Below are 10,722 nucleotides of genomic sequence, written 5' to 3'. Positions count from 1 at the left end.
GGATCTAGCATAAGGTGCATGGTGTTTGTTTCCTGCACACGCAAGTGGAAAAATCAAGATATAAAGGAAAATACTGCAAGTTAGGAATCACTCAAGACTGGACTCTCTCTGCGGCCACCCCGCCCGGGCGGATTTCAGAGGGTGGGGCTACATCCAAACCTGCACAGGGAACCAGTGCTAAAAGCCATACAGTGACATTTACAAAAGGAGGTGCAGGAGATTCTGCACATTTTTTCCTCCTCTTCCTTGTTGCATCTTCTTTGCCCAGCCCAGACACCTTCAGTTGGGTGGGTGTGCACCCCCAAAATAAAGTCCAGCGCTGAACCCACAGTTTTCCAATGGTGCAGAGAGAAAGAGCTTGGCAGCTACTTATGATATCATCCTCAGGGTCGAAGTCGTAATATTAACTTGTGTAGGACCCTTTACTCCTTTATCTAGCAATAAAAGAGCAGGTCTGTCAGGCCTAACAGACAAACCATATGAACAATTTGTAAAACCCAAACATAAAAGGATGCAACTATCTTGAGAATTACGCTGTGCACATGCAGATACATAACTGACCTTCAGACACAAAAATAATGGAAATCTTTCTCCCATTAACTTCTCAATATCTGTGCACCTCCAAGGTGGTGACTAGAGGAGGGGCCTGAGCAAGTGGACACCCCCACCCACTGCTGGAGGCTTCTACGGTTCATACACACTGCCTGTATAACAAAGTGACTAGACAGTCATCCAGAGTTTTATTTTTGTTTCAAAGTAGTGGCTTTTCTCTCTGCTTTTTATTGCTTCTGCTTTTGATCATTTTGATCACACATTTTTCCTGGAAGTAGGCACTTTTTCTCCCTCTGTTACCCAAGCAGAGACAGCAATCATGGCCATATAGCCAAGCTACAAGCATACCCCATAATATTCCACCATTGAGACAAGAGCCAATAACAGCTGCTAAGCATTACACACGAAAAGGGAAGCCTATCTCCTGATCATAACCACCAGGAGACACCCAGTAAACTTAATAACACAACAACAAATATCCATTTCAGCATTAAAAACCCCTATACCTACTAGTTACAAATCAGGCTGCGAACCGCAAGATCAGCAGTTTAAAACTATCAGCTGTTCTGCGGGAGAAAGATGAGGCTTTCTGCTTCCATAAAGATTTACAGCCTCAGAAACCCTGTACAGGGTCGCTGTGAGTTGGAACCGACTCCACAGCACATAACAACAACAACAACGTGCCTACTGGAAATGACAAACAAACACACAAAAGATATCAAAACATGTCCCAAAACAGAAAAGAGTAACTGAAACAAATGCGCTGGAGACAAACAAAGGCTCCCCAGAAGACGAAGAGCAGGTTTTGGATTTGCCTGACAAGAAATTCAGAAGAATTTTATGGAAACAAATTCAAATGCTCCAAAAAGGGGTGGAGGAAAACAAGGAAGAAGTCAGGAAAGTACTACAAGAGCAATCAAACAAGATTGAAACAGCACTGGAAACAATTTAAAACCTGCAAAAAGAGGTCCAGATGATTCATAATAAAATATCAGAAATGGTCAATACACTGAAAGGGGAAAGGAACAGAATTGAAGAGATGGAAGCCAGAACTAGCAAGCTAGATGACAAATCTCTCAATACTGCTAAGATAGAAGAGCAAGCAGAAAGAAGGATAAAAAATTCTGAAGAGAGTCTTAAGATTCATGCTGGATAACATGAAGAGGAACTACTTAAGGATTATTGGCATTCTGGAACAGGAAGAAACAGAGAAGTCCACAGAGGAGATAGTGGAAGAGCTTCTGGAATAAAATTTCCCTAACAGCTTGAAAGATGAGAAGATAAACATTCAAGAAGCCGAATGTATCCCAGGAAGGATAGACACCAAAAGAAAGTCACAAAGACATATAATAATCAAGCTCTCCAAAATCAAAGTGGCCAGGGAAAAGAGAAGTGTCACTTACAAAGGCAAGCAAATCAGATTAAGCTCTGACTTCTCAGCAGAAACCATGCAGGCAAGAAGGCAATGGGGAAACATATATAAAACCGTAAAAGAAAAAAACTGCCAAGCAAGAATCGTCTATCCAGCAAAACTGTCCATCAAATATGATGGTGCAATCAAAACATTCCAGGATAAACAGAATCTAAGAGATTTTGTCAAAACCAGTCTAGCACTTCAAGACATCCTAAAGGGAGTACTTTGGACTGAAAACCAACAAGAACAGACAACAAACAGAAATTGACAGGTGTGGCAACAACACCTGGAACTCAGCTGACAGCACAGTTCAGAACAGAACAAAACGACAACAAATTCGAAGGAGCTGGGAGGTCAACCAAATATCAAATATCAGTGTCAAAGAAGGGATAAATGTAGGAACAGAGATCCAGATGGTGATGATGTCAGGTAGATTATAAGATACAATGTTTGTTGTTGTTAAGTGCCATGGAGTCGATTCCGACCCATAGTGACCCTGTACAGGGTTTCCAAGACTGTAAATCTTTATGGGAGCAGAACTTGCAGATAGTACCCACTTGACCTGACTTCGATGGCTGGATGATCAGAACTCGACTAGAAGAAGAAAGAAGAGGGGGATAAAAATAGTAACTTGATACAATTTGATGAACTTTACCTATACTTAAAGATGTAATACCTCAAAAAAGGGAACAAATCTTTACAGTGAGGATCACTCCCACACCCTTGGTACACAGGGTTGACAGGGATGGACAACTTAGACATTGGCTACCCAAAATGGGGGGCCTATAAAGGCAAGAAGTAACTGGCTTACATGCTTTCAAGAGGGAGCCTAGTTCTACACGGGGCATGGGAAAGTAGAATCACCACTGAATGATTTCCAATCTGTTGGGACCGGGCTGGTGAAAGGAAATGGGGATAAGACTCTTGTGGTACAATGGTGAATAATTGCCATCAGGACTGACTGTGAGCATAGGAAATATAGAGCTAAGTGTCTTTTGACGAAAGGAGGAGAGTGATTGATTTTGCAGCCAAGGAGCGGAGGTCCCTTGGACCATCAAGTGAGAAGAACAGAGAGGCAGTGGAGACAGAGATGACGACGTGGACATTAGACTCGGAGAAGGGCTGTGTGGTGTACCCTTTGGTTATTTGATGATGCATGGAGGGAATTGTAATCATTGTAATAAAGCAAAATACGATAAGGTGAGTGTAAAGCTGATGTTCTCCCATGTAAACCTCACAATAAAAACTTTAAATAAATAAATAAAAAGCATTTAGGAGACGTTGATCTTTTTTTTTTTTTCTTTAAACTTTTTATGGTGAATTGAGTGAAGGTTTACAGAGCAGATCATTTGTTTTACATTGAACAGATCATATACTTTGCTTTATTACATGGTTGCAATCCCTTCTATGTACCAACAATGAACAGTTTTTACCTCTATTGACTTTAGCTACTGTATTCGTCCCTGTTTCTCCTACTGCCTTCATCTTTACTCTGCTAACATTGTATATTGCCTGCCCTGTTGCTCATGAATAATTTTCCCTTCCATCCCATCTCACATAACCGTCATAGATTATTTCTTATATCAAGAAAAGCATTTTTAACTTTTTACAACATTGGTCTCATACAATATTTGCCCTTTTGTGATTGATTAATTTTACTCAACATAATATCCTCCAGTTTCAGCCATGTTGTGAGATGTTTCATAGATTCACCATTATTCTTTAACATTTTGTAGTATTCCATTGTATATATGTGCCAACATTTACCCACTCTTCCATTGGTGGGCAGAAGACTGTCTCTGTCTCTTTAATATATCTCTCATAGATAGCATGTTGAAGGATCCTGTTTACTTATCCATTCTGCTCTTTATGTCTCTTGACTGGTACATTTAATCCATTTACATTCAGTATAATTACCAGTAGGTATGAATTGATTGTTGTCATTTTTCTGTATGTTTTGTTGTGATGCTGCTGGATTCTTTGTTCCACAAGATTTTGTATGCTGAGTTCCTTTTGTTTTAATTTTCTTTTCTTTTCATTTCTGTTGTGTTGATATTTACTAAATATTTCTGATTTTCCTCCTTTTTTTATTTTGATGTGCATTATTTTTCTTTGAGGTTATCCTGTAATGTATTCTTTTTTCCCCCTGCTTAAAACTGTCTGTTTTATCTTGATATATACTTGACTTTCTTGCCATTTGGAAATTCTGTATCTACATTATTCCCTCTTTTTGCTTTGTAGCTGACTTCATTATACATTGATATCTATGTTTCCCTATTTTAAGTCTTGTAGATTTGTTTTACTTTAAATACTTCTATATATGGACTGATTTCTGGGTATTGTCATGTGTGGTAATCTTAGGTTGTTGTCTGCTGTTGTTGGTTCTTAGTCCAAAGAACACCCTTTGGCATTTTTTGTCAAGTTGGTCTAGTCATTACAAATTCCTTTCATTTCTGTTTATCAGGAAATGTCCTTTTTTCACCATCATATTTGAGGGATAGCTATTCTGGATATATGATTCTTGGTTGGAAATTTCATTTCTTTCATAGTTTTGTATAAATTATCCCAATGCCTTCTTATTTGCATGGTTTCTGCTAAGAAATCAGAGCTTAATCTTATGGTTCTCCTTTGTGAGTAACTATTCATTTTTTTCTGAGTTGCTCTCAGGATTCTTTCCTTGTCTTTCATTTTGGAAAGTTTGATTATTATATGTCTTGATGATGTTCTTTTGTAATCTATCCTGTTTAGCTTCTTGTGTGTTTATATTCTCATCTTTCATGATGTTAGAGAACTTTTCTTCCAACAACTCTTTGACAATTTCCTCTTTGCTTGTCCCTTCCTATTCTGGAATTACAATCACCCATAAATTGTTATTTTTCATGGTGTATATAACTTAAGCTTTCTTCTGATTTTTTTTTTTTTTTCATTCTTTTTTTGATTGTTCTAGTGCCTGCTGTTGAGATATTTATCTTCAGGCTCACTAATTCAGGCTTTCGTTGCTTTGCATCTGTTCCTTTGCATTTTCAATGTATTGTCCCTTTCTGAGATCATAATATTAATCTTCTGTTTTTCTGATTGCAGGTTTTATATTGTTTCAAAATTTGCCTGTTTGTTCTTGTAATGTTTTCCTGAATTCTTCTAAAGTTTTTATTGTGTTCTCCTTGTTTTCCTTAATTTTTTTTATCAATCCTTTGAAGATACCTAATTATCATTCTTTTGAATTTTTTTTTTAGTTAATTTGAAAACATTTTCTTCCTCAGAAACATTTTCTGGTTCTGCATATTGGTCATTTGTTAGAGTCACTCTTTCTTGCTTCGTCATGTGTGCTAAAGTTGTCTGCTATCTTCAGGGCATTGTGGGGTTGTCATATTTGTAAAAACTAAAAGTGCAGTTGGTGAACCTAGAAGGGAGAAATCTTGGGGCGGGGGTTACTGCAGTTCAAGAAACTCATGAGGTGGTTGTGAAAGGGATGTGACAGCAGAGTTCCTGGCCCTAAATGGAGTTCCTGTTGGCCTTGGTGTTATCTATGTTTCAGTCACTCAATCCATAGTAGTTTGTGGGGGCCTTTGATGGAGCTGGTTTCATTGTCTATTAGGATCAGAGGGAAGCTGGAGGGCAACATAGCTGATTAAATGCTGGTCTTGTGACTCTTTGGGTTCTGTAAGTCTGGAACTAAGCCCACCTGAATCCAGGCACTACAGTAATACATCAAAGCAGCACAGCCAGCCCCCACCTCACACTGGCATACCTCCCAATCACTTAGCTCTTAACTCCTAGTGAGAAAGGTCTGCACTGTGGATGGATGAGGCTAGGAGCTGGCCACACTTCTGGTCACCTGGGGAGTGTGGGGGAAAAGAAGAAATCACACCTTTTCCATCACCTGTGCATATCTGCTCTGTCAGGTCTCCCTCCACTGCCAAAGTTGCTCACAAGATGGTTGAGCCATATCTGGCTGGCCGTTCACCAATCAGTCTCCCTCTCTCACCAGCCCTGCTCCCCTTTCCTTCCAGCAGGCACTCCATCCACCACTAACCTTCCTTCTGAAGTTTGAGGTGCCAGAATTTTCATCTGTATCTGCTTTATTTTATCTCCCTTATCCTTTCGATTGTGTGGATCATGACAAGCTATGGACAACATTGAGAAGTATGAGTATTCCAGAACACTTAATTGTACTTCTGAGAAATCTGTAACTGGACCAAGAAGCAGTTGTTCGAACAGAGCATGGGAACACTGAATGTTTTAAAATTGGGAAAGGTGTGCAACAAGGTTGTGTTCTTTCACCATACTTATTCAACCTGTATGCTGAGCAAATAATACGAGAAGCTGGGTTCTATGAAGAAAAACGTGGCATCAGGATTGGAGGAAGACTCATTAACAACCTGTGATATGCTGATGATACAACCTTGCTTGCTGAAAGTGAAGAGGACTTGAAACATTTACTGATGAAGATCAAAGAGCACAGCCTTCGGTATGGGTTGCATCTCAATGTCAGGAAAACAAAAATCCTCACCACGGACCAATAAACAACATTCTTATCAACAGAGAAAAGATTGAAGTTGTCAAGGACTTCATTCTTCTTGGATCAACTATCAACACTCGTGGAAGCAGTAGTCAAAAGATCAGATGATGTATTGCATTGGGCAAATCTGTTGCACAGGAACTTTTTAAAGTGTTGAAGAGCAAAGATGTCAGCTTGAGGACTAAGGTGCGCCTGACCCAAGCCATGGTATTTTCAATAATCTCATATGGATGTGAAAGCTGGACAGTGAATAAGGAAGATCATAGAAGAATTGATGCCTTTGAGTTGTGGTGTTGGAGGAGAATACTAAAAGTACCATGGACTGCCAAAAGAACCAATAGATCTGTTTTGGAAGAAGTGAAGCCAGAGTGCTCCTTGGAGACCAAGATGGCTAAGCTTCGTCTCTCATACTTTGGACATATTGACAGGAGGCAACAGTCGCTGGAGTAGGATGTCATGCTGGGTAAGATGGAGGGTCAAAGAAAAAGAGGAAGACCCCCAATGAGATGGATTGACCAGGTGGCATCATTAATGGACTCAAGTGTGGCAGCAGTAGTGAGGTTGGCCCAGGATTGGACATTGTTTCGTTCTGCTGTGCATGGGGTCATTATGAGTCAGTTCCGACTCGATAGCACCTGATAACAACAACAACATCTTTATTGTAGAGGGTCCATGTGGTGTATCTCCCTAGTCCACCATCTTGCTGGAAGTCCTAGGAGACTTGGATCTTAAATGAATGTTTGATAAATCAATTTTGAAGGTACCAGAAAAAAGCATCTGATGCTTTTCTGAAGAAGAATCCTTTTCATTTGGTTCTGAGAAGTCACATTGGTGGAATGAGCCCAAGTCAGTCATGAATGGAGTAGACATATTTGTGTTTGTATTAAGAGTCAAATTAAAAATACATAAATGACTACTCAGTGATGTATGTGGCTTTTATTCTATCTTTTATAGAGAGAAAAATTTAGCTTCATATATATGTTCTATACTGGTGTTTCAGAGGCTTACTTGGTAAATTTATTTTTTAAGAGGTGAGGTTGTTTGCTTTGCAGTGATACAGTTATCTAAAATTATTCAGAAGCATCACAATATGCAAGAATTATTTTAAAATTTACCAACCATTGGCAATTTATTATTTACCTTCTATAATGTCCCTTCCCTACAGCCACACCAACCATTTCTCCTTTTTTTAAAAACAAATTGTATTGTAATTTGGGTGAGAGTTTACAGGACAAAATAGTTTTCCACTCAACAATTTACATACATTTTGTTCCATGGCTTTGGCTGCAATATCCTCAATGTAGCAGGACCTTCCTACTCTCTTCTCAGGCTCCCTGGTTTCATCCATTCTCCTTTCCTGCTCCTTGCTGTCTTCTGAGTTTTGCATTTGGGCAAATACTCTTTTGATCTCATATGGTTGATTGTGCTGAGAAGTACATTCTTCCCTGGTGTTGTTATTCACTGTATAGCCGAAAGTTGATCCCTGGGGTGGGTTCAGTTCCAAATCTGAAGGGTGGCTAACAGCCAAAGTCTTAGGGCAAAGTAACGGGGATGTCTACTAGATTCTACCAGACATTAATCCAGTAATTCTGGGTTTGTTTGGTTTATATGTTTTTGAATTTTGTTTTACATTTTTTTCCCTCCCTCTCTGTAAAGGACCTTCTGTTGTGATCCTGATTAGCGTGATTTCCTGATCCTAAATAGTGGCCAACTAGTTTTTCTGGTTCATTTCTCCTGTTTAAATATAGCTTTCCTCTACTTCTAGGGCAGATGTGTTGCCTCACTCTCCTGAACCTCATAGTCCTCTGCTAATATATCTCACTTGCCATTTGTCTTTACAGTTTTAACAGTATAGGGACTTGGGTGCTTGTTTACTCTTCAAGAATTGTGTGTTGTTCATACCTGTATATCCTAAATACATTGCATCATCGCATGTATATAATCAGTAATCAGTATTCACCAAGTAGATTAACTGTTTCTTTTAATGTATTGCAGATAACCCTGAAGATACCTACTCTATTCATCAAGAAGAGCCTGAGAGATTTACCTTGGACTGTAAAGCTAAAAGAAAGCATATGAATGGATTTTGAACCACAGTTTTTAAAGAGTTTAAAAATACAAAGAAAATTAATTTGCTCTCCTATACCATACATATAAATAACGGTTGTTTCTGATGCAGCTGAGAAAAATGCAGACCATTAAAAAGGAGCAGGCATCCCTTGAAACTAGTAGCAATGCAGACAAGATGATGGTGCTTAATTCTGTTTTAACTGAAGTATCTGAAGACTTGACAGCGGGGGAAGACCTCCTGCTAAATGAAGGAAGTGTGGGGAAAAACAAATCTTCAGCATGCCGGAGAAAGCGGGAATTCATTCCTGACGAAAAGAAAGATGCCATGTACTGGGAAAAAAGGCGGAAAAATAATGAAGCTGCCAAAAGATCTCGTGAGAAACGTCGACTGAATGACCTGGTTTTAGAGAACAAACTAATTGCACTGGGAGAAGAAAATGCCACTTTAAAAGCTGAACTGCTTTCACTAAAATTGAAATTTGGCTTAATTAGCTCTACAACATATGCTCAAGAGATTCAGAAACTCAGTAATTCTACAGCTGTGTACTTTCAAGACTATCCACCTTCCAAATCTAGCGTTAGCTCCTTTGTGGATGAGCACGAGCCCGCAGTGGTGGCAAGTAGCTGCATTTCTGTCATTAAACACTCTCCACAGAGCTCGCTGTCAGATATTTCAGAGGTGTCCTCAGTAGAGCACACTCAGGAGAGTCTGCTTCAGAATAGCTGCAGAAGTCCTGAAAACAAGTTCCAAGTCATAAAACAAGAGCCAATAGAACTGGAGAACTATACAAGAGAGCCCAGAGAAGACAGAGGCTCCTATACAACATCTATCTATCAAAACTTTATAGGAAATAGTTTTTCTGGCTACTCTCACTCTCCACCCCTATTACAAGTCAATCACTCCTCCAGTAACTCTCCAAGAACATCGGAGACAGATGATGGTGTGATAGGAAAGTCATCTGATGGAGAAGATGAACAGCAGGTTCCTAAGGGCCCAATCCACTCTCCTGTTGAACTTAAACGTGGACAGTCAACAGTGGTTAAAGTTCCAGAAGTGAACTCTGCATTGCCACACAAGCTTCGGATCAAAGCCAAAGCTGTGCAGATAAAAGTAGAAGCATTAGACAGTGAATTTGATGCCACACAAAAACTGTCACCACCCATTGACATGACATCAAAAAGACATTCCGAACTTGAAAAGCATAATGTCCCAAACATGGGGCATCCTGCTCTCACTCCTTTCTCAGTGCAAGTGACTAACTTCCAAGATTGGTCTTTGAAGTCAGAACACTGGCATCAAAAAGAACATAGTAGTAAGACCCAGAATAGTTTCAAATCTGGAGTGGTTGAAATTAAAGACAGTGTCTACAAAGTTTCTGACCCAGAGAATTTATATTTGAAGCAGGGGATAGCAAACTTATCTGCAGAGGTTGCCTCACTTAAGAGATTTATAACTACACAACAGATCTCTGCTTCAGACTCTGGGTAGACTACTGAATGATATCTGGCTCTTTAGGAAGATGTCATTCACAATAGATAAGTATGTTTTGTATTATGCTGAATTTTCACTGGACCTGTGATGTCATTTCACTGTAATGTTCACATGTTGTCTGTTTGGTGTCTTTTTGTGCACAAATTATTATGAAGATTAGATTGTGTTATCACTATGCCTTGTGTATAGTTAATAGTCCATACAAGAGCTGTATATATTGAACATTATTTTTGTTGTTCTATAAAATGTGCAAGTTACCAGTTTCAATAAAGAATTGGTGACAACACAGAATTTCTGCCCAATTGCACTTGATGTTCTAGAAACAGAAACAATTTAAATTACCAAAGTAGATATTAGGAAGTTCAAACCCACCAACAGCTCCTCGGAAACCCTCTACAGGGTCATTATGAGTCAGATCTGACTTGATGGCACTTAATAACAACCTTTAACTTATTTTGGAGAATTTTAATGGGAAAACTGAAGTGCAAGCTCAGCAAATCATTTATTTCTCTAATTTGTCCAGGCTACAATACGTTGTTTTTTGTTTTCAAAGAAAACCTCCTAAAGAATGAAAAATCATTAACAATAAATTTTCTTGCAAGTAGAGAAATCTGTGTTGATTGGCAAACAGTTGGACTTTAGTCATCTCTCTTTTAACCTGACACATGGTGGATA

General features: G+C 39.1%; 1 protein-coding gene across 1 annotated transcript; it reads left to right on the top strand.

The window, feature by feature from the left end:
- Nucleotides 1–8,501: 8,501 nt before the first annotated feature.
- Nucleotides 8,502–10,338, top strand: NFIL3 (nuclear factor, interleukin 3 regulated). The gene has a single exon (XM_006875874.1). It carries the CDS (start codon nucleotides 8,659–8,661, stop codon nucleotides 10,042–10,044), a length of 1,386 nt encoding a protein of 461 aa, XP_006875936.1. The 5' UTR covers nucleotides 8,502–8,658; the 3' UTR covers nucleotides 10,045–10,338.
- The last annotated feature ends 384 nt before the right edge of the window (nucleotides 10,339–10,722 follow it).

This window comes from Chrysochloris asiatica, unplaced genomic scaffold (genome assembly GCF_000296735.1).
Source record: "Chrysochloris asiatica unplaced genomic scaffold, ChrAsi1.0 scaffold00343, whole genome shotgun sequence".
NCBI lineage: Eukaryota > Metazoa > Chordata > Mammalia > Afrosoricida > Chrysochloridae > Chrysochloris > Chrysochloris asiatica.
This window is presented reverse-complemented; position numbering and strand designations above follow the sequence as displayed.